This window comes from Dicentrarchus labrax, unplaced genomic scaffold (assembly GCF_905237075.1).
Source record: "Dicentrarchus labrax unplaced genomic scaffold, dlabrax2021, whole genome shotgun sequence".
Taxonomy (NCBI): Eukaryota; Metazoa; Chordata; class Actinopteri; family Moronidae; genus Dicentrarchus; species Dicentrarchus labrax.
Genome location: NW_026136723.1, coordinates 3,137,900 through 3,162,705, shown reverse-complemented (window position 1 = coordinate 3,162,705; position 24,806 = coordinate 3,137,900). Strand labels below are relative to the sequence as shown.

General features: G+C 42.0%; 1 protein-coding gene, 1 long non-coding RNA gene and 1 pseudogene across 2 annotated transcripts in view; all 3 read left to right on the top strand.

Annotated features, from left to right (window-relative positions):
• Positions 1–9,448, top strand: part of rnmt (RNA (guanine-7-) methyltransferase) — a 12,449-nt gene extending 3,001 nt beyond the window's left edge. The window contains exons 3-10 of the mRNA XM_051390932.1: positions 4,588–4,713; positions 4,806–4,921; positions 5,298–5,479; positions 5,606–5,770; positions 6,629–6,746; positions 7,193–7,294; positions 7,381–7,414; positions 9,247–9,448. Coding sequence (XP_051246892.1) covers positions 4,588–4,713; positions 4,806–4,921; positions 5,298–5,479; positions 5,606–5,770; positions 6,629–6,746; positions 7,193–7,294; positions 7,381–7,414; positions 9,247–9,284 — 881 coding nt within the window. The 3' untranslated portion in view covers positions 9,285–9,448. The remainder of the gene's footprint in view (positions 1–4,587; positions 4,714–4,805; positions 4,922–5,297; positions 5,480–5,605; positions 5,771–6,628; positions 6,747–7,192; positions 7,295–7,380; positions 7,415–9,246) is intronic.
• Positions 9,449–11,586: 2,138 nt separating this feature from the next.
• LOC127358130 (uncharacterized) lies at positions 11,587–23,557 on the top strand. Its single transcript, XR_007882347.1, has 2 exons — positions 11,587–11,864; positions 23,014–23,557. It is a non-coding gene; the product is annotated as an uncharacterized LOC127358130 (long non-coding RNA).
• A 385-nt stretch (positions 23,558–23,942) lies between these two features.
• LOC127358527 (uncharacterized) lies at positions 23,943–24,011 on the top strand (annotated as a pseudogene).
• The last annotated feature ends 795 nt before the right edge of the window (positions 24,012–24,806 follow it).

Genomic DNA, 24,806 nt, shown 5'->3' with positions numbered 1-24,806 from the left:
CGACTGATGTGAATCTCTACCAGATATTGTAACACGTTGTTATTAAACTATAAACTGACATTGACGCTACACTCATGCTGTTAGACACAGTATATAAACCAATTCACACTGATTGCTTAATTAGTACTGTTTGGCAAGATTCATATGTTATCATCTTTAATTAAATTTGGCGATTAGCGACAGCGAGCAGCTAGCATTAGCTCGCTAAAAATATATTTACATCCACTCAGCACAGACAAAATGAGCACTGCACAGACAAGTGTTTGCAGTTGGTGTCCAACGGTGTCACCACCCTGCTCTCTCTTGGCAGCTGATGTGTGGCTGTCAGAAAGCCTGACACCGCTTCATTCAACCAAACTGTAGTAACGCGCTACTTTACGTTCTCAGTAACGGTAATGGCGTTGCAACGATGGGAAAAGTACTTAATTAGATTACTCAGTTACTGAAAAAATAACGCCGTTATACTTAAACGCCGTTACTCCCAACACTGTTTGCAATAGACTTAGCGATCTCGCCGAATCAGGTACTCAACATGGCGGCATACAAGTTAGAATGTGAGTGAAGTCAGGTAATATTCATGAATAGGTTACTGAGGACTGCTATAGTTTACTGAGGAGTGCTGTAGTTTACTGAGGAGTGCTGTAGTTTACTGAGGAGTGCAATAGCTTACTGGGGACTGCTATAGGTTACTGAGGAGTGCTATAGGTTACTGGGGAGTACTATAGGTTACTGGGGAGTAGTGTAAATCACATCAACAAACCAAAAAACACAACTGCTTTTAAAGTCAACTGACAGCTGATGAACGGATGTTGCTTCATGTGTTCTGTGACTTAAAGAAAAACATTTCTCTGCACGTCTTCCTGTTTAGTCATTCACTAAACTAAACTTTAATAATAATAAAATGATTATTATAACTTACTATAACGATATTATAATGTGAAATTACCAATGTCAGTGGGAGCTGACAAAAATAGTAACGCCTAAAATGAATTATTTGGTGCACTTGAATAGTCGTGGTCTGTCCGAGGTTTATGGCGTTCACATGTTGGCTGCCTCATGTATCCTGCGTCTGTTTGTACCGTTGGTTGTGGACCTCCTCAGAAACAGGACTGAGTGGTTACACAGTGAGTCTATCTCTGGCTGGTTGTGGACCTCACCATCCGTCTGTGACCTGTTGAATTGCATTTCAATTCAGTTTTATTTGTATAGTGCCAATTCATAACAGAAGTTATCTCAGGACACTTTCCAAATAGAGCAGGTCTAGACCGAACTCCTTAAAGCATTATTTACAGAGACCCAACAGTTTCCACCATGACCAAGACCTTGGCGACGGCGGCAAGGAAAAACTGCCTTTTAAGAGGCAGTAACCTCGGACAGACCCCTCGGCTCTAGGTGGGTGGTCGTCTGTGTCGACCAGTTGGGGACAGACAGACAGACAGAGGTGCACAGCAATAACAGTAGCAACAATTACACTAATAGTAGTGACTGGGGACAATGAGCAGTGATTATAGTAATAATAGTATCTCTAGTAATAATAGTGATAATAACAATAATATTAGTAATAGCAATGGGAGTCAAGCAGGACCATGGCAGGAGGCTCCACCAGGATCCATGAGAACCTGCGAGACGAGAAAGCACAAGAACTCCGGGGAAGAAGTGAAGTTAGTAACATGCATTAATGGGACATGAATGTGTGCAGAAAGAGAGAGGAAGAGAGGGGCGCAGTGCACCATGGGAAATCCTCCGATAGTCTAGGCCTATAGCAGCATAACTAAGGGATGGTTCAGGACTCACCTCAGCCAGCCCTAACTATAAGCTTTATCAAAGAGGAACGTCTTAAGCCTACTCTTAAATATAGAGAGGTGTCTGCCTCCAGAACCACAACTGGAAGCTGGTTCCACAGGAGAGGAGCTTGGTAACTGAAGGCTCTGGCTCCTGTTCTACTTTTAGAGACTATAGGAACCACAAGTAGCCCAGCATTCAGAGAACGTAGTGTTCTAGAGGGGTAATAGGGTACTATGAGCTCTTTAAGATATGAAGGGGCCTGACCATGAAGAGCTTAGTAGGTGAGGAGGAGGATTTTAAATTCTATTCTATATTTTACAGGAAGCCAGTGCAGAGAAGCTAATACAGGAGAGATATAATTTCTTTTCCTAGTTCCTGTCAGTACTTGTGCCGCAGCGTTCTGATTCCTGACAGTGGTGCTAAAGGCCAAGGTAATGTCATCTAGAGTAACTGTATCTTTAGACAGTGAGTCTCTGAGGTTTTTGGGGCCAAGTACAAGAATTCTGTTTCTTTCTGAGTTTAACATCAGGAAATTGCAGCTCATCCAGGATTTTATGTCCTTAAGACATGTTTGTAATTTAGATAATTGATTAATTTCATCGGGCTTGATCGATAGATATAACTGCGTGTCATCTGCATAACAGTGAAAGTTAATGGAGTGATTCCTAATAATGTTGCCTAAAGGAAGCATATATAAGGTAAATAGTATTGGTCCAAGTATAGAACCTTGTTGAACTCCATGACTAACTAGTATTTGTGGAAGATTCATCGTTAACGTGTACAAACTGAGAACGATCTGATAAATATGACTTAAACCAGCTTAGTGCGGTTCCTTTAATGCCAATTAGATGCTCAAGTCTCTGTAAAACAATATTATGGTCAATAGTGTCAAATGGGGCACTAAGATCTAGTAATACAAGTACAGAGTCAAGTCCATTGTTGAATGCAATGAAAAGGTCATTATTAACTTTAACCAGAGCTGTCTCTTTGATGAAGTCTAAATTCTGACTGAAAAATTCTGGCTCCTCTGGCATTACGGAGGGCCTTTCTATAAGTTTTAAGATTATCTTGCCAAATTGAGCGATATTCTGATAATTTTGAAGAACGCCATTTCCTTTCAGATTTCCGCGCTTTTTGCTTTAATTGGCGGGTTTGGTGGTTGTACCATGGTGCTAGCCTCCTTTTGTTTTAATATTTTCCTTTTTATAGGAGCGATAGAGTCTAATGTTGATCGTAGTGAGCCTGCAGTACTATTGACAAGATAATCAATTTGGGAGGGACTAAAGTTGTTATAGGACTCTGTTAAATTCAGACATGGCATTGAATTAAACATTGATGGAATCTCCTCCTTAAATTTAGCTACAGCACTGTCAGATAGACATCTGCTGTAGGAAGTTTTGCCTAATGGCTTATAATCTAATAATATAAATTCAAAAGTTATTAAATATTGGTCAGATAGAAAAGGATTTTGTGGTAAGACTATTAAATGTTCAATATCAATGCCATATGATAGAACAAGGTCAAGAGTGTGATTAAAACAATGAGTTGGTTTATTTACACTCTGACAGAAGCCAATTGAGTCTATTAATGATATAAATACGTTACTAAGGCTGTCATTGTTAACATCCACATGAATATTAAAATCACCTACAATAATTACTTTATCTGATTTAAGGACTAAACTTGAAAAAAACTCTGAGAATCCAGATATAAAATCAGAGTACGGTCCAGGAGCGCGGTACACTATAACAAATAGAACTGGCTGCAGTGTTTTCCATGATGGGTAAGAAAGACTCAGAACAAGACTTTCAAATGAATTATAATTTAGTTTAGGTTTAGGGTCCATTAAAACGCTCGAATCATATATGGCTGCCACTCCACCTCCTCGGCCTGTGCCTTTAGGAATGTGAGTATTAATATGACTGGGGGGGTGGATTCATTTAGGCTTACATACTCCTCGTGGGACAACCAGGTCTCAGTAAGACAAAGTATATCAATATCATAATCTGATATTAATTCATTCACTAAAACAGCTTTAGAGGACAGAGACCTGATATTTAACAGCCCACATTTCATTCTCTTATTTTGTGCTACTGAGGAGTTAGTTTTAATTTTTATTAGGTTTTTATGTTTAATTCCTCTTGTTTTTATTTCATTAAATAATTTAGGTGGTCGGGGGACAGACACAGTCTCTATAGGGTTTTGGGTGGGTAACTGTTCTAATGGAAGCACAGAGAAGTGTGTAAGACAGCAGCTCTGCTTCCTGGTCCCAACTCTGGACTGTCAGGTTTTAGAAATAAACTTCGCCTTTATTTTATTTAAGAGAGCCGCTCCATCCAAAGTGGGATGGATGCCGTCTCTCCTAATCAGACCAGGTTTTCCCCAAAAAAGGCTTCCAGTTATCAATGAAGCCCACATCGTTTTCTGGACACCACCTCGACAGCCAGCGGTGGAACGACGACATGTGGCTACAATGTCATCACTGGTCATATTGGGCAGGGGTCCAGAGAAAACTACGGAGTCCGACATTGTTTTAGCATATCTACACACCGACTCCACATTAATTTTTGTGACCTCCGATTGTAATCGGGTGTCATTACAGCGGACGTGAATAACAATTTTACTATATTTACGTTTATCTTTAGTCAGCAGTTTTAAATACAATTCAATAATGCCCGCTCTGGCCCCAGGGATACATTTAACTGTGAACGCTGGCTTCGCTTATTCACATTCCTAACTATTGAGCTGCCAATAACCAGACAAAACATTTTTTAATTGATTGGCTGTTTGTTTGATTGACAGGTGAGATCCTGGAGCAGGTGCGGGGGGCAGGGTCTCGGAAGGTGTCTGTGTTGGACCTCGGCTGTGGGAAAGGAGGAGACCTGCTGAAGTGGAGGAGAGGGGGGATCAACCACCTGGTCTGTGCAGGTAATCAGATCTTGACTCACCGCAAGTCCACAGAACGTGTTTATTTTCAGATATAGCAGCAGTGTACAATAATCAATCATGTTTATTTTCAGATATAGCAGCAGTGTCAGTGGAACAGTGTGAGAGTCGTTACGAGGACATGAAGAAGAAAAGTCATGTTAACGAGAAAATCTTCAGTGCTCAGTTCATCACAGCGGACTGTACCAAGGTAGACCAGCACCACCTAGACCAGTTCCTAACTGCCTGTCTGTCTGTCTGTCTGTCTGCCTGTCTTTTTATCTGTCTGTCTGTCTGTCTCTTGTCTTCAGTTTTGTCCAAAAAAACAAAAATTTGGATTTGCTGTTTTTTTTTAAATAAATATATTTGAATAAACAAAGTCACTATTCTACAATTTATTTTAATTTTGAATGTAAAATGAATCGTAGCCCAGGTATGTGGATACAGACCCATATATATTATATTCATATATATAATATATATGAATATAATATAATGTATATACTGTATATACATTATAATATATGAATATAATGGTTGGTTCTTGTCACATTTAGTCAAACATTACATTTGTGACCCGTCTCCAGGAGGTTTTGTCAGAGAAGCTTGAAGAGCCAGAGCTGATGTTTGACATCTGCAGCTGCCAGTTTGTTTATCATTACTCATTTGAGAGCGAACTAAAGGCCGACATGATGCTGAGAAACGCCTGCGAGCGTCTGAAACCCGGAGGTTTCTTCATTGGAACAACGCCAGATGCCTTCGAACTTGTGTAAGAAGAGAAACCGACGTTTTTAATGTGACTCAAATAGTTTGGAAATATGTCCGGGATGAATTTGGAATAACAATGTTAATGCCTGTCCTCTCTCCCTTCTCTTCTCCTTGTCCTCCTCACCAGTAAACGTTTGGAGACATCAGAAACTCTTTCATTTGGTAACGAGGTTTTTAAAGTTTCCTTTCAGTCCAAAGGTTTCTACCCTTTGTTCGGATGTCAGTATCACTTCAGTCTTGAGGACGTCGTCAACGTACCGGAGTTCCTTGTCTACTTTCCTCTTTTTGAACAGTGAGAACTTCTTTTTTATCATCATCATTTCATTTTAACCCAAACTGAAAATAAATGAGTGCTCTTTCAGGAACGTGTTAATGTTTTTAGCTGCAGAGAGGTCCCGAGTGGTTAGAACCAGAGCTGAATGAGAAGTTATTGATTTCTGAGCAGGTTGCTGTCGATGGTAGAATGAAAGTAAGAGTGTCTCTTGTCCACTGTGAAGGAGCTTGAGGTGCTGTCAACAAGACAATGTTAAAATTATCTATGAGGAGACCAGAGGGTGAAATGGCACATAGCTGGCCCAGGAAATCAGAGAAGTCAGGAAGAAATGAGCGGTTTTGGTGTGTTAGGGTGAACGAGTGTTGAAATAGATTGTGATTGGACAGATTTATGTGCTGTTTGTTGTGATTACGTAATGAGGAAGTTGTGGTGCGATGAGACCAGAGGGATGGGATGCAGTTTGGGGATGTAAAGTTGTAGTTGAACAAAGGACCAGAGCCTCTCAGTGTAGGATTGTATTAGATCTGTACTGTATAATCCTAGCCCCGTCTATAGCCTGTATTTCCACTAAGCTATACAATAATTATTTTCATACCATGCCACTACCTCCTGCTGTAACCTGCAATATTCCATATCAATGTGATCTGTTTAAAATGCTGTGTATAGTGTACATATAACCCTTATTCTCTTATTCTATTTTAATTATTTGTTGTATTTTTCTGTTCTGTTTTTATTTAACATGTATTTTCTTATCTGTTGTGTTCTATCTGCAGGTGCTGTAGTGAATGAATTTCCCGTGTGGGCTCAATGAAGTCTATCTTACTGACTCTAATATACTAATAGCATGCTCTACTTGTCCCTCTGTGTTTGTGGCAGCATGGCAAAGCAATACAACATGCGTCTGGTGTTGAAGCAGAGATTCTGTGAGTTCTTTGAAGAGAAAGTGAAGAAGGACCACCATCGAAGCCTCATGATGAAGATGATGGCTATGGAGGTATGTAATACTTATGTATATGTATAAGGATCTGAGCCACTTCGACAAGGGCCACATTGTGATAGATGACTGGGTCAGAACATCTCCAAACCTGCAGCTCTTGTGGGGGGTTCCCAGTCTGCAGAGGTCAGTACCTATAAAAAGTGGTCCAAGGAAGGAACAGAACTGGAGATAGGGTCATGGCCTTCAGGGTGCCCAGGTTGTCATAATGTTGTGGCTGATCTGTGTGTGTGTGTGTGTGTGTGTATATATATATATATATATATATATATATATATATAAACAAACCACAATAAAAACAGAAATAAGTTGATGTACAGTTTGTTGGGATGAACATTCAAGAAACACAGTGCTGTTTAATTCATGTTTAGTTAACATATATTTACCATGTAGTCAATATGTAATTACTGCCTAATTAACAGTTTGTTTTATTTATTTATTTTCAGCCATTTCCCAGTGACGATGGAGGTCGACAGACTACAGACAGCAGAGGAGAGTACTGCCATGCTAAAGAGCAATGCAGCAAAGCTGGAGTCAAACTACCACTGGTGAGTCTTCTGACAGCACAGTTTAAGTCTGGTTCAGTCTGGTTGGTCTAACAGTTTTGCTTGTTTGTTTGTTTTTTTGTTTGTAGGGCACTCTGAGCAGATCTGAGTGGGAAGCAGCCAGTAAGTTTCTTAAACTTTACTGTTACAGTTTAATCGTCTCATGTCATAACATCACTATACTGGTTCAATTCAATTCAATTCAATTCAATTTTATTTGTATAGCGCCAATTCATAACAGAAGTTATCTCAGGACACTTTTCAAATAGAGCAGGTCTAGACCGAACTCTTTATAACAATATTTACAGAGACCCAACAGTACCACCATGAGCAAGCACTTGGAGACAAGGGCAAGGAAACACTGCCTGTTAAAAGGCAGAAACCTAGGACAGATCCTTCGGCTCTAGGTGGGTGATTGTCTGTCTCGACCAGTTGGGGTGAGAGAGAGAGAGAGAGATGCAGAGAGAGAGAGAGAGCGAGAGACAGACAGACAGGTGCACAGCAACAACAGTATTAGCAATAGCAATCTAGCAGGATCTGAGGTCTGCCACAGAAAGTGGTGTTGGAATAGATCCACACTTAATCCAAAGGGAATAGAAACCTGCTACCTTCATCATTCTCCTGTGATGAAGATGAGTAGTTATGATTGACTTTTATTATCATTCATATTAAAAGGAACCTGGTAAACAGGATTATGGTTATAGTGAAAAGATTTAAGGATTTAAAAATGTACCTTTTCTGTTTGCTTTCCACTCTTTAGTTGATCGTTAGGTGTTCATATAGACTGCCAAATATCAGCCTACTCAAGTGTCTTTTTTCAACTCTTTAATGCGTTCTTTCGTTGTTGATGTGAAAACAGTCCAGTCATGAAATCCCAGCGCACAAAGTTGCACTGCCCTCTGTTTCTGTTAGAGCTCATTTCGAGGCTCAGTTTCTCTTCATATAAAACTGATATGAAACTTGACTGTTTGTAGGAGAACCTTTTTACCTGATCAAACTTGAAGCAATCTTTTTGGTGTCAAGTCTTTTTTCTAAAAGTTGCGAGCAAAATTCTCATGAAAGCTCAATAGAATGTCTTATTGTTGTGGTTAATAAACTCATACATAGAAACAGAGTAGAACACTTTCTACTACTTCTTTTAATTGGCTAATTGGTGACGAGATTAATTTTCTGTAAAAATTCCACTTAATTTGACCTGTTACTGATGGGCAGTGGTCAAAATAATATTCCAGTTAAAGGAAAACTGTAGAAACCTATTGTCAGTTCACTGGAGAGTACTCAGTGGAAAAAGTGTCTACTATAAACTTACCTCCTACTGGTAATGAACCTGAGACCCTCCATGAACCTGTAACATTAAATTAGAAGAATAAAACTGGAGTTAAATGTTGTTTTAAATGTGTTTGAATACTAGACCTACTGGTACATTATATGACAGTTGTGAGCAAGTGCTGTGCTGTATTGTCAAGAAAATGCCTGGAAAGGTCCTGGAAAATGATTTCTTAAGAAGAGTGGGTACCTTGACTATAGAAAAACAAGAACCTAAGTTTTCATAACTTGGCATTGACTTGGTAGCAAAGTATCAGTTCTTGTGACATACCTAGTGAACAGTTAATACTTCAGAATTACTGAGACGTTCAGTGATGATAAACTTGCAGAACTGGGATGCTAGCTCACATGGTAGAGCTGGCCCCCCATGTACCAGGACTACATCCTTGCTGCAGTGGCCGTGTGTTTGACTCCGACTTGTGGTCCTTTGCTGCATGTCTCTCTCTCTCCCCCTTTCCTGACTTTCGCAAGCTCTCCTGTTAAATAAAGAAAATAGAAAACATTAAACTGTAGACTTATGATAGAATAATAATAGGTCAATCATTACTTAATACATTTACACACACTCAATGTACGACAGGAATCCTGATCTTAATAAAGCCTTCCTTTTTCCTCTCTGTTCTGTCCAGGTATATACCTGGTGTTTGTCTTTCAGAAGATGTCCTGATGCTGGAAAACGTTTTGGTTTGTGAAGTCACCTGCTCATCATCAGTGCACCTGTTCTCCATTTAGTGTTTGTACAGCGTTTGCCTGTTTTCTTTTTCAAGTCTGTTTTTGATAAACTATGAACTGTGTTGTTTTTTAATTGAATTAAAGCTCAATTTAAACTGACTTGTTCCTCTTTGATTACTTTGTAGTACCTACAGTGGCCTGAGCACAGTTCATATGTGACATACATGTCATGAAGCAACAATGTTTTCTTTGTTGAGGTTTGAGCCTTTTTTACATAGGAATGGCACGGGAAAAGTGTTGCGAGGGTAGTTATAGTCTCACAATACCAGACAATTGGATGTCTTGCTGCCTACAATGTTTGTAAAAACAGTTGTTGCTGCTTCACCTCTTTCTTAACCCTCTGGAGTCTGTGCTGGCCATTTGTGTCCACTTCACTTCCTTTTTCTTTGGCCATTTTAGCTGTGTTAATGCATGTGGAATGATATTTCCCAAGGGTCTGGATTTTTTTCTGATTTTTTTTAATTTTCAAAACCTGCTCTTTAAATATGTCAATATTATACTGTATATCTCCAATTGTACCTTGTGGCTCTATCATGGACACTTTTGGCCAATTGAAACCCATGAAAACTACATTTTTTAATTCCTTGTGATTTACAGTATTAAATCATATAATTTAGGTAAAATGGCTTTCATTCTAAACTCAACAGTTGAAAATTTTTGTTTTTAATGTTTTCTACCTGATTGTCATTTGTCCATTTTTGGCCAAGGGAGCAATTTCAGGTAATGTTCTTAGTTTTTACTAGGAGCATATGATGGCTTACTGCACTCCAATGGAGCAAATGAATGACACAATTGTGACATAGGTGTGATCTTAAGGATGTCAGATAATGATGTGTGTTTGTGCATCAAAAAAAATGTGCCTATAAATATGTATTTGCAAGATAGAGTGACATAAATTACAGTGTATCATACCTCCAAGTTTCATTGAATTTCTTTTGGTACAGGCTATTGAGCTTTGAGTTTCCAAGGCAAACTTGGCTTTGATGCACAAGTTGAAAACACCTGTAGCTTTGATCTTTTTGTAAAAGAATGCCACACACAACTACCCAATAGCCCTTACATACTCAAATAGCTGCTCTCCAAAAAAAGGATCACAGGTCATCTTGACCTCTGGCTTCCAGGGAAACAAAAACAAAGTCTGACACTGTTTATAAATCTGTCCTGGAGTTTATGCAGGTGCAGTCAGTACTAATGCTGTAAGTGAGCCTATCAGCTCCCAGATCATTCTTTCTCTGGCAAGATGGCGAGAAGGTCATATTCACTGAATGAAGCACTTGAGTATGTGCTGGGCTCGGAGAGTGAAGATGGGAAATCCTCTGCACTTGAGGGGGAGACATCATCTGCCCAAGATGAGGACACGTCCTCTCCTGAAGATGAGGGGACACCCTCCTCAGAGGATGAAAGCAACACCACTGATGAGGAGTACCAGCCAGTGCCTGATTCCTCTTCCTCAGGAAAAGAGGATGATACAGACACAGCGGTGGAGGCCGAGCAGCTGATGGCAGAGACAGTGGAGCTGGCAGGTGAGTGGATGTCTTGTCATGGGAAAATGATGTGGTTTCCCACTGCTGAAGAGACCCTGCACTACAATCCAGTACCCACTGGTATTACCCCAGGGCCCAACCTGTATGCACTTGCCCGCATCAGCAACCTGAGGTCTGCCTTTGACCTGTTTATAACAGGAGATTATTCAGCTGCTGTGCACCTACACAAACCTGCATGGAAGGCGAAGGTGTGAGGATTGGAGGGATGTGGATGAAGTGGAGATTAGAGCCTACATTGGGATTCTGATTCTGGCTGGCGTCTGCCGCTCAAGACATGAACCAACACGTGGAACTCTTGTTCAATCCAGGGATTGATGACCCAGAGCCCGCCAACAAAAGTAGGAGAAGGTGTGAACTGTGCACCCAAAGAAGAAGAAGAACGGCAACCACTTGCTCCAACTGTGGAAAGTGTTTCTGCAAGGACCACTCTGCTGTGGTTTACACATCCTGCTGCCCTTGAGCATGCACACACACACACACACTCACTGAAACACACTGTTTAATGTTCTCTCTCTCTCTCTGACACACGCACATGCTGTTGTTCTGTTCTCTAAAAAAAAAAAACAATAAATGGGCATTTTAATAATCTCTTACTGTTACTGACAGGAACTAGAAAAAGATCATATCTCTCCTGTACTAGCTTCTCTGCACTGGCTCCCTGTAAAATATAGAATAGCATTTAAAATCCTCCTCCTCACCTATAAAGCTCTTCATGGTCAGGCCCCTTCATATCTTAAAGAGCTCATAGTACCCTATTACCCCACTAGAACACTACGTTCTCTGAATGCTGGGCTACTTGTGGTTCCTATAGTCTCTAAAAGTAGAACAGGAGCCAGAGCCTTCAGTTACCAAGCTCCTCTCCTGTGGAACCAGCTTCCAGTTGTGGTTCTGGAGGCAGACACCCTCTCCACATTCAAGAGTAGGCTTAAGACATTCCTCTTTGATAAAGCTTATAGTTAGGGCTGGATCAGGTGAGTCCTGAACCATCCCTTAGTTATGCTGCTATAGGCCTAGACTATCAGGGGATTTCCCATGGTGCACTGAGCTCCTCTCTTCCTCTCTCTCTCTTTCTGCACTCATTCATGTTCCATTAATGCATGTTACTAACTTCACTTCTTCCCCGGAGTTCTTGTGCTTTCTCGTCTCGCAGGTTTTTACTGATCCTGGTGGAGCCTCCTGCCATGGTCCTGCTAGATTGCCATTGCCAATACTGTTGTTGCTGTGCACCTGTCTGTCTGTCTGTCTCTCTCTGTGTGTCTCTCTCTCTCTCTCTCTCTCTCTTATTATTGACACACATTAAGCTGCAATGATGGTTAAAGAATAAATCAGGTAGCATGTATTATTTGGTAAAAATAATGTGTTTTTATGCTTTTCTCCCTTTATAAATCATTAGCATAATTCAATTATTTGTATAGCTCCATAATGTAAATTTAAGAGATTTAAAATGCTGAGTGAAGCTAGTTGGAGGCATGCCCCCTTTCCGTTAAAAAAGAGCATCTAAAATCACAGCAGGCGCCCCTGTTCCCAGGTTCTCTAAAAGAATTCACAAACCCCTCCCTTTATGTTATAAAATTAAAAAATAAGTAAAAATAGATGAAAAATAGTAAAATTCATAATGCATGCAAAATGATTTTCAACGGTACCACTTAAAATTTCATTAGTGGTACTGTTGATAAAACAGTCGAACAATAAATCCATAAATAAATAAAATATATACAGAATATAAAGGATAAAACAAAAATTCTATCAAGGTTAGTAAAAAAAAAACACACATAAGAAAACACATTAGTGAATAGTGATAAATAAATATTTAATAGAATTATAAAACAAACATAAGAGAGGGGCATATAAAATCAACAAGAGTTCTGGTTTAAGCTGTAAAAGGTAGGGCGCCATACTGCAAGCCATTACGCCCTCTAGGGAAGACACCACAAACTGCATTATGGTTAACAAAAGTTGTTTAAAAAGTTGATTTATTCATTTAGTATTTTTCATTTAGTCCATTCGGATCTATTGTTTTAAGTTTGTGTATCCACTTTCTCTCCGCCACCCATCGCTGTGTCGTCGTCCAAGTCCTGTCACTCTCCAGGCCCAAGCTTTGCAGGTTGTGTGGGCCATGGAGTTTAAAATGCTTCCCTAGTTCTGTTTGTATTGTTGTTAAAAGCCAGGTGTATTAAAATATCTTTTAAGTTTTTGTTATGGCGGTAGGCGGAGATCATACGGCACCCCTGCAGCACGTCACAGCCCTCCCTCGCCCTCTCAAAGCCTGTCTTAATCGTATTTAAAAGATTCTTGTGACAGTCAGAGTAAGTTAAAACCAATGGGTTAGGGTTAGGTCTTAGTAGATAACTACTCAGAGTCTCTCCCTATGTTGACCAACGACAACATAGTTTTGTGGGAGACAGAGGAAGTGCACTGGCCGACGCATGTCAGTCCCCAGACCATCGCCCACCTGCTGTCATGGGCCATATTAGAAGAGGAAAGAAGAAGGAAGATGAGAGGAGGAGGGGGTGGGGTAGGGGTTGGGGGAAGGAGTGGGTAAGGAAGCTGTCTAAAGTGGCCAGTGGTCATGGCAGATCAAACCCAATTTGTAAAATTAAAGAAGTTTAATAATAGTGATTTTAATTTAAGATTTTAAGTTTAGGTATTAAGGTGGGTGATGTTAGGTTTAGAAAAATCAAATTGGGAAGGTTATAATATGTGCTACAGGGTTTAAGGAATTGAATGTTGGTGGTTTTAAGTTAGGGTTAGGGTTAGGATAGAGAAAGTGGATGAGTCTCGGCACCGCGCAGCGGTGTCGAGGCTCCATGCACGGGCCATCCTGCTCCAGATCAGGAAAGCTCTTTATTTGGAGTTGAGGCCTTTGGGGTGTAATGTTTCTAATTTCCTAATCCAAGTCCTCTCGGCTCGGGTTCTCTGTGTGGCATTCCAGCTAGGGTCCATCTGGATGATCGTGGCCCGGACAGACGACCATCCATGGGCCAGAAAATGGCTGACCAGAGGTGTGTGGGTTTCCCTCCGTCTCTGGATATTGTACCTGTGTTGGGTGAACCGCTGTAAAAGCGTGTTTTTGGTCTCCCCAACATACTGCAAGCCACAAGAGAGACATGAGATGAGGTAAACGCAGTTTTTGGAGTGGGGATTACCACATGCCATGGTCTTATAGACCGTTTTATTAGAGTGGCTGCGTATCCACCTGGCATGTTTAAAAAATTGGCCGTGGCCCCTGGGTGCAGAGGTCGTTAGGGGCTTCATTTTGGCCGAGACCAGGTAATCCTGGAGGTTCTTGTTCTTTCTAAAGGCCGCTATAAACCTGTGGTTATTCAGGTGTCCTGGCCTAAGGACTTTTTGGTAAAAATTGTGTTTGATTTTCCTGCACAGAGTGACCGCTGGCCTGGAATAGGTGGTCACAAAGGGGAGAACCTCCGCCGTGTCTAATGGCCTTGTCTCCAAGAAGGTGCTGTGGGCCTTACGCCGGAAGGAGCGTGAATACCCCCTGGTGGCCAGAGCTCTGAAGAGCGTCTTTGTAGCCGCCATGAAATCACTCTTGTGAGTGCAGATTCTGTGGAACCGAAGTAATTGGGATTTCAGTAGGCCCCTGTATGTGTGTTTTGGGTGGTGACTGTTTTTAAAGAGCAGAGCATGGGTGTCTGTTTCCTTAAAGAAAACTTTAATATCTAATTTATTTGTCTGTTTGAAGTTTGTTCCTTTATAGGTGGTGGTGTCCAAGAAGTCGACTGACGTGGTGCTGGTGGTGGACTTCAGTGTGATGGACGGGTTGTGATTGTTCAAGGTGAGTACAAATTGGTCAAATTCTTCCATAGAGTGGGGCCAGACCCCCCAGATGTCATCCAGATATCTATAATAATGCAATGGTTTTTTGTTGCAGGTTGCCAGGGCGGAGGTCTCCCATTCGGCCATGAAGATGTTGGCATATGCCGGTGCAAATTTTTTGCCCATGGCAGTGCCTTTAATTTGTAAATAAAACTTATTGTCAAATTCAAAATCATTCCTCCTCAGGTTAATTGCAAGGAGTTGTAATAGTTCCTTATCAGGTCTCTTTTTGTCTGGAAATTTTTTAAATATGTTTTTTATGGCCTGAATGCCTTCATCAATGTCAATATTGGTGTATAAACTGTCAACATCCATAGTGAACAGGATGGAGTCGGGGGGGATATGGAGTTGTTTGACCGTATTAACAAAGTGGTAAGTGTCCTTGAGATAGCCGAAGTGTCTGTTAGAAAGTGGATTGATATAATAATCAATAAATTGGGCCGTGTAGTAGGTCTCACTGTCACAATCAGAGACAATCGGCCTCCCAGGTGGGATTTCAAAGGGGACACTCCACTTTGAGGGCTCTTTATGTATCTTGGGCAGCAGGTAAAACAGTCTGGGCCGGGGGATCGGATTACCCAGCAGGTAAGTGTATTGTTTTTTGTTTATGAATTTTTTGTCTAATAATGATTTGATAATTGGTTGCACCATTTTTTTTTTGTTTCAGGGTAGATAGGTTCCTTTAAGACAGAATAATACTTTTTGTCTGTTAGCTGTCTGTTGCCCTCAAATAAATATTGTTCCCTGTCCATCAACACTACTGCACTGCCTTTATCTGCTGGTTTTATGATGATATTTTTGTTTTCTTTTAGTTCCTTGAGGGCTTCAATTTCCTCCCAGTTCAAGTTGTTCCTGATTGGGATTGGCTGGAAATTGTTTTCAAAATAATGAATATCCGCTTGGATGAGGTCAGTGATTTCTGGTGGCAATTTAGACAGGGGGGGGCTCCAATCAGATTTTTGGATAAAGGGGGTGAAAATCACATCTTTTTTGTTTTGAAAATAAACATGGAGTTTAATTCTCCTATGATATTGCTGCAAGTCCCATCTGCTCTGCTCCATGATGTTGCTCTGGCTCCCCCTAGTGGGGATGAAAGAGAGGCCCCTGTCCAGGAGAGTGAACTGGGCCTGGGTTAATTTGAATGTCTGTGATAACACCAGTACATTTTTTGACCCCTCCTGAGAGTGCAGGCTTATGGGGATGAGCATTTTAAATACCCCGTCCAGTGGTCAAACATGTGTTTGGCGGTGGCCTTTGTCCAGTGTATGTTATCTGCCCCAGTTTCAAAAGATTTGGAGGGCAATCTGGGGATGAAGAGGCAGTTTTTCTGGATATGTGCGTTGAGGTGGACCAGGCAGGACTGCTCTTTGAGAGGTAAGTGACGGGAATAATTAATTAAGGGCACCCAAACTGCCGCTTGAGGGAATTTAGCCTCCGCTGCCTCAACTGTGGCTAATAGCTGCTGTGTCAGGATTGTTTTGGATGCAGCGTTTCTATTGTTTAGGCATTTTATTTATAGGCATTTTGGCTAAGTTAGAGTCTCCAATGAAGGCCCACTCTTTGCCAATGCTGAGGCCCCAATCCTGCATTTTGTTCTGTGTGTTAATGTGTTTTGTAGGCCTCCTGGTATCGGCCAACGGCACTGGGGTCGGCGCTGCCGGTCTAGGCCGCAGCGTGAGTCTGCTCTGAGTCGCTCTTCTAAGGATCCTAAATTTAATTGGAGTGGACTGAGCGGTGGAGACCTCAACCGGGCCTTTCTGGGGCTCTCCCAGCTCCCCGTCTTGAGAGGCAGGTGATGGAGTCTGGGCTGTGGTTCACACACGGGTTAAAAGGAGCAACCGTCGGCGCCAGAGGGGCTGCCAGCGCTGGAGAGACTGCTGGCGCTGGAGCGGCCAGCTGTCCCGGCCCAACCGCTGGCGCTGGAGTGGCCAGCTGCACGGGAGCAGTTGCCAGCGTTGGAGTGGCCAGCTGCAAAGGAGGAGTTGCCGGCGCTGGAGCGGTCAGCTGCAACGGAGCAGTCGCCACCACGGGAGCAGCCGTCGTCACCGGAGGAGGATTTTCAGGTAAGTTATCATTTTTTTCCTTTTTTGCAGGTAACTGTGCCACAGGTGCTAACCTCAGGACTCTCTGGGGTTTCGGTTGCCGCTGAAAGAAACCGAGGAGGTCCCAGGAGGCAGCTGGAGGAGGAGGGGGAGGGGGAGGGGGGGGCCCTGGGGTGTTATGGGGTCTGCAATGACGGTTGTGTCACCCTCAGGGGCCTGGGTTTTTTCAGGGGGGTGAGCTGGTGTTACTGGTGAGTGGGCCTGTGTTTCCAGTGCCATCAGTTCCCTGTTCTCCCTGTTTGTGTGGGTTTGTGCCTGAACAATGTGTTGTGTTTGTGTTTTTTGTTTATCGAACACAGGTGGTGGAGCTGTGGCAGGGGGTGGTGGTGGCGGGCCGTCAGGCTTTCCCCCATCCGTGTCTGGGTCGAGCTGCACGACCATGAGGGCCTCAACCTGCTCCAGGGTCTCAGCCTGGACTCTCCTCCCCAGGTCTCTCTTTGCCCAGGTGGAGGCCACTTGAAAGGGGGCAAGCCAATCCCGTTTGGGCAGTGCAGATAAAGTGTTAAACTCTTTATCAATGGAGTCAATGTAGTGGTCTCTGAGGGTTAGGGTTAGGAAAAGGGATGAGTGCAACATTAGACATTGGTCTAATGAGCATGTTTCTCCTCACAGGAAGGTTGTAGAGAGTTCAAAGCAGGTTCAATCTGTTCATTTTTTCCTTCCGCTTCTTTGGGTGTCAGTCTCGAATTCCGGAAATAGAGGTGAAAATCCTTGTATCTCGGCAACCGTAGGTCGTAGAGACTCGGGTCCTGCGTGTTCAGAAGGGTCACATTATGGCATACGGAGCGCGTTTCCAAGTGTCTGCGACGTTCGGTTCCGGAGTTATTCCCGTTTGAGTGTGTCCATTCATTGCCAATGGGGCGATGGGTTGTTGGAAAATTTCAAAGTGTCAGCCCTAGTATGGGATTTTTCAGAAAGTGTGTAGGAGCACGTTTCGGGCCATTTGGAGTGGATTGGGACAGGTTTGTATGTTTACTTTTTTGGAGTGTCTGAGGTGGCTGGTTGTGTGTAGGCAAGGGTTAGGGTTAGGGTTATTGGATTGGTGTAAACTTTGTGTTTTTTGCTAGCTTTTACTAGCTGGCTACTCTAGTTAACACAAAAAAGTTTGTATATATATATCTATAGGGTTAAGGGTAACTGTCAACTGCACACACCAAGGCACAAAAAGTTTATCTTTCTCAGAATAAATGCAGCAGCAGGAATGGCCAGCACACGCTCTTTTTCCCAGGAAATCTCCACAGGGGATACCTTTAGAAAAAATAACTTCCTTTTCTGACCTAACCTAGTCAGTGCCTTCACACTGTTGTAAAACCTGAGAATTATGAGTTTTTCTGGCCAGATTAAAAAAGACTTTGTAGAAAGTAAGCTAAAAACATGGAAAACAGGAGCAAAAAGCGGAAGAACAAAAACAAAGCCAAGAGGAGAAAACGGGCCATTAAGGAAAAGAAAGGAAACAATGGGAAATGCTAAACAAGCCCCTAAAACAACAAACAAACAAAAAAAACCAGTGGACTACCTGGGGCACAGAACACCCCCCGGCCAGCAGCCAGAGCAGAGGAAGGAGAGCTCCAGACCTCAGAGGGGTCCATCCCGCACTCCAGAATCGGCAGATGCCCTCCCCCAGAGGACCCAACGACAGAGGAGACCACATCTCAGCGACACAGCAGTTCAGACCAGGTGCTGTTTTTTGACGGCGCTGTGCGTAGATTGTGTCCATGGAAGGGAGTTCCGTTGTGATAATCCTCTCTGCAGTCTTTATGACTCTTTGCAGAGCCTTCCTCTCTGTCTGTGTGGTGTTTCCGTACCAGACAGTGATGCCTGTGGTGAGGACGCTCTCTATCAGTCCTTTGTAGACCTGGGCGAGAGGGCGACAGTGCAGACCAGGTTTTCTGAGCAGCCTGATGAAATACAGTCTCTGTTGGGCTTTTTTCACTGTGGCAGCAGTGTTCAAAGTCCAGTTCAGATCTGATGTTACTTGTAGTCCCAGGAATCTATAACTGTCAGCCCTCTCCACCTCAGTCCCCTTGATGATGAGGGGCTGCAGGGGGGGTGGATTTTTTCTGAAGTCCATGATTACTTCTCTTGTCTTGTCTGTGTTGAGGCTTAGGTCGTTGGATGTTCATTAATTATTCCAGACAGATCTCAAATGTTGTGTTTGTGTAGCATGCACAGTTCTTTACTTTACTTTACGCAAGCCAACCAAATGCATTGGGCTCTTTTCTTTTTTCTTCCTCAAGGTGCTTTGTTGAAGAACAACAACAACAGCAGCGGCAGCAGCAGCAGACCTCTACACATCAAAGCAGGAACTTATTTTGTGTCCTTTTTAAAGTTAAGATTACAGTGACTTGCTCTCCCATTTAAAATATATCGTGGGATCTATCTGATTTCACATGACAACACAAATATTTTTCTTAATGTTGTAATGATGTTCGGAGGTGCTTAGATATGGAAGACATAGTGGCTGCACTTGCAGAAGCCAAGGCCCGCAAAGCAGCAATTTTAGGAAGCAAAAGGCACTACTATTGGACTGTGGATACAGGACCGAGGTGTCACAGCAAGTCTAAAGTTTTACCTTTCCACTTTAATTCCTTGTTTGTTTGTTTTTGCTTGGTTGTGTTTTTCTATCATTCTGAAAAATCTGCACATCAAAGTTATGTTTCTTTTTCTGTTATTTGTGTATTGTACGCAAAGTTTGCATTTAGATAGTAATGTTATTATTGATTTTATATGTTATTGTTTAATAGAAGATGTCTTTACTGATCCGTAGTCCTGGACGTCATTCATCGTGATTCTGGGGGGACAGCATGGTCCTTCTTCTGTGTAACTATGCTAAGACAATGTCGGACACCGTAGTTTTCTCTGGACCCCTCCCCAATGTGACCAGTGATGACATGTATAGCCGCATGTCGTCATTCCACCGCTGGCTGTCGAGGTGGTGTCCAGCAAACGATGTGGGCTTCATTGATAACTGGAAGCCTTTTTGGGGAAAACCTGGTCTGATTAGGGAGAGACGGCATCCATCCCACTTTGGATGGAGCGGCTCTCTTATCTAGAAATATGGCGAAGTTTATCTCTAAAACCTGACAGTCCAGAGTTAGGACCAGGAAGCAGAGCTGCTGTCTTACACACTCCTCTGCGCTTTCTTTAGAACAGTCACCCACCCAAAACCCCATAGAGACTGTGTCTGTCCCCCGACCACCTAAACTATTTAAAGAAATAAAAACAAGAGGAGTTCAACATAAAAATCTAATAAAAATTAAAACCAACTCCTCAGTAGCACAAAATAAGAGAATGAAATGTGGGCTGTTAAATATCAGGTCTCTGTCCTCTAAAGCTGTTCTAGTGAATGAATTAATATCAGATTATGATATTGATTTACTTTGTCTTACTGAGACCTGGTTGTCCCACGAGGAGTATGTTAGCCTAAATGAATCCACCCCCCCCGTCATATTAATACTCACATTCCTCGAGGCACAGGCCGAGGAGGTGGAGTAGCAGCTATATATGATTCGAGCGTTTTAATGGACCCTAAACCTAAACTAAATTATAATTCATTTGAAAGCCTTGTTCTTAGTCTTTCTCACCCAAACTGGAAAACACTGCAGCCAGTTCTATTTGTTATAGTGTACCGCGCTCCTGGACCGTACTCTGACTTTATATCTGAATTTTCAGAGTTTCTATCAAGCTTAGTCCTTAAATCAGATAAAGTAATTATTGTAGGTGATTTTAATATTCATGTGGATGTTGACAATGACAGCCTTAGTAATGCATTTATATCATTAATAGACTCAATTGGCTTCTGTCAGAGTGTAAATAAACCAACTCATTGTTTTAATCACACTCTTGACCTTGTTTTATCATATGGCATTGATATTGAACATTTAATAGTCTTCCCACATAATCCTTTCCTATCTGACCATTATTTAGTAACTTTTGAATTCATACTATTAGATTATAAGCCATTAGGCAAAACTTCCTACAGCAGATGTCTATCTGACAGTGCTGTAGCTAAATTTAAGGAGGAGATTCCTTCAGTGTTTAATTCAATGCCATGTCTGAATTTAACAGAGTCCTATAACAACTTTAGTCCCTCTGAAATTGATAATCTTGTCGATAGTGCTACAGGCTCACTACGATCAACATTAGACTCTATCGCTCCTATAAAAAGGAAATTATTAAAATATAGGAGACTAGCACCTTGGTATAACCACCAAACCCGCCAGTTAAAGCAAATAGCTAGGAAATCTGAAAGGAAATGGCGCTCTTCCAAATTATCAGAATATCGCTCAAATTGGCAAGATGATCTTAAGATTTATAGAAAGGCCCTCCGTAATGCCAGAGGAGCCTATTACTCAGCACTAATAGAAGAAAATAAGAACAACCCTAGGTTCCTCTTCAGCACTGTAGCCAGGCTGACAGAGAGTCACAGCTCTATCGAGCCACATATCCCCATAAACTTAAGTAGCAATGACTTCATGAGCTTCTTCTATAATAAAATTATTACTATTAGAGAAAAAATTAATCACCAACTGCCATCAACAGTTATCAGTGGCTCTCCAAGTTCAGGGACTTCTGTCAATGTAAACTTAGATGTATATTTAGACTGTTTTTCTGCTATCGATCTTCATCAGTTAACTTCAATCATTTCTTCATCGAAGCCATCAACCTGTCTGTTAGACCCGATCCCAACTAGGCTGCTTAAAGAAGTTGTTCCCTTAATTGGCACTTCTTTACTGGATATGATTAATCTTTCTTTATTATCAGGATATGTACCACAGTCCTTTAAAGTAGCTGTAATTAAACCCCTTCTTAAAAAGTCTACTCTTGACCCAGGGGTTTTAGCCAACTATAGACCGATTTCTAACCTCCCGTTCCTCTCTAAGATTCTGGAGAAAGTAGTCGCCAAAGAGTTGTGTGACTTTCTACATAACAATAGTTTATTTGAGGATTTTCAGTCAGGATTTAGAGTTCATCATAGCACAGAGACAGCTCTGGTTAAAGTTAATAATGACCTTCTGACTGCTTCTGACAATGGACTTGTCTCTGTACTTGTATTATTAGATCTTAGTGCTGCATTTGACACCATTGACCATGATATTCTTTTACAGAGACTTGAGCATCAAATTGGCATTAAAGGAACTGCCCTAACCTGGTTTAAGTCATACTTATCAGATCGTACTCAGTTTGTACATGTTAACGATGAATCCTCCATAAATACTAAAGTTAGTCATGGAGTTCCACAAGGTTCTGTACTTGGACCAATACTATTTACTTTATATATGCTCCCTTTAGGCAACATTATTAGGAATCACTCCATTAACTTTCACTGTTATGCAGATGATACGCAGTTATATCTATCAATCAAACCCAATGAAATTAATCAATTATCTAAATTACAAACATGTCTTAAGGACATGAAATCCTGGATGACCTGCAATTTTCTGATGTTAAACTCAGAAAAAACCGAAATTCTTGTTCTTGGCCCCAAAAACCTTAGAGACTCATTGTCTAAAGATATAGTCACTCTAGATGGCATTAACTTGGCCTCTAGCACCACTGTCAGGAATCTTGGAGTTCTCTTTGATCAGGATTTGTCATTTAACTCCCACATAAAGCAGACCTCTAGGACTGCCTTCTTTCATTTACGTAATATTAGAAAAATTAGACACATACTATCACAGACAGATGCAGAAAAACTAATCCATGCATTTGTTACTTCAAGGCTGGATTACTGCAACTCTTTATTATCAGGTTGCCCCAATAAGTCCATTAAAACGCTCCAATTAATTCAGAACGCTGCAGCACGAGTACTGACAGGAACTAGAAAAAGAGATCACATCTCTCCTGTACTAGCTACTCTGCATTGGCTCCCTATAAAATGTAGAATTGAATTTAAAATACTCCTCCTCACCTATAAAGCTCTTCATGGTCAGGCCCCTTCATATCTTAAAGAGCTCATAGTACCCTATTACCCCACTAGAACACTACGTTCTCTGAATGCTGGGCTACTTGTGGTTCCTATAGTCTCTAAAAGTAGAACAGGAGCCAGAGCCTTCAGTTACCAAGCTCCTCTCCTGTGGAACCGGCTTCCAGTTGTGGTTCGGGAGGCAGACACCCTCACCACTTTCAAGAGTAGGCTTAAGACATTCCTCTTTGATAAAGCTTATAGTTAGGGCTGGATCAGATGAGTCCTGAACCATCCCTTAGTTATGCTGCTATAGGCCTAGACTATCGGGGATTTCCCATGGTGCACTGAGCTACTCTCTTCCTCTCTCTTTCTGCACTCATTCATGTCCCTTTAATGCATGTTACTAACTCCACTTCTTCCCCGGAGTTCTTGTGCTTTCTCGTCTCGCAGGTTCTCATGGATCCTGGTGGAGCCTCCTGCCATGGTCCTGCTTGACTGCCATTGCCAATACTGTTGTTGCTGTGCACCTGTCTGTCTGTCTGTCGCTCTCTCTCTCTCTCTCTCTCTCTCTCTCTCTCACCCCAACTGGTCGAGACAGACGACCACCCACCTAGAGCCGGAGGATCTGTCCTAGGTTTCTGCCTTTTAACAGGCAGTTTTTCCTTGCCCTTGTCGCCAAGTGCTTGCTCATGGTGGTACTGTTGGGTCTCTGTAATTAATGTTAAAGAGTTCGGTCTAGACCTGCTCTATTTGAAAAGTGTCCTGAGATAACTTCTGTTATGAATTGGCGCTATACAAATAAAATTGAATTGAATTGAAATTGAATTCTTGCCTAGGGCCCCCAGGGGGGCTAGAAACGCCCCTGTATCTCCAACGGGTGGGAGGAGCTAGAGTTTGCACCAATCGTTGCTGTCTGACGCTATGTCTATTTGCATAGAATTCCCATCAGCCCCCTGTGCTCCTCAGAATAAGAAAATACAGGACCCGAACACGGCTCTGGACGGCTCAGTTTGTGTCTAGATGGGTCACCGTAGGTACAGAACTCACGGTACGACACACAGACTCCTCATTATTGTTGTTACCGGCGGTCTGAGAGCCGTTTAGAAGCGGTTTAAGCCTTTTTAGCTGTGTCTGAGTGGAACCACGAGGCAACACTCTGCCGCCACAGACTCCCTATGAATAGCTCACAGAGACTGGGTGTAATCGTGTTACTCCGGTAGCACATATACTAAAATTGGAACGATACAGAGAAGATTAGCATGGCCCCTGCGCGAAACTAACCCGCCCGTGGAGACGACGTGGGCTTGGGCCTCCTTCTCCACCTCCTCCGGCTTCTTGACCCTCGCAGCGGCGGCCCCGCGTGGCCCCTTGGCGGCGATGTAGGCCACCGCCTCACCAGAGGCCCGCAGGAGAAGCTGCTGCGAGGCTGTAAATTGCAGCTTTGCAAAAACCATTTCTACAATGACAAGAAATGAGACAGCACAGCATTAAAGGAGCATTACAGGTTAAACTACATATTAACTGCTATATTACCAGGAATATCACACATAAGATTAATGATATACTGGTACTTCACATTCACTATTGAAACATTACCGTTAACAAACTAACATCACGTGACACAACAGGTAAATAATGAGCCCAGGGTTAGCCCCCTATGCATTGGCAGCCATTAAACAAACAGGCTTATTGTTAATGAATAAAACATACACTTAAACTTTATCTTTTGATTTCACCTGGTGATATTATAACCTTAAGGCTCTAAGGACATTAACTGTACTGTCTTTTCATACTTTAATTTTGTTTTCAGAGATCGTCACATGTTGTAATTATACTGTAGCATCCTAGCTACAGCTACGTTACATTACATTACATAATGGCGATCTCTCAAAATGTATTAAATCTTTAAACAGATTATGTGCTACAGCGAAAAGGCAGCTTATATATTATACAGTAATCAGTTAGCAGTGAAACAGCGAGCCAATGTAACGTTAGCGTAAGTTAGCACTGCCGCCGATGTCATTACCGATCAGTGAAATGTGTTTAAAATAGTATTCCCATACTGTGTT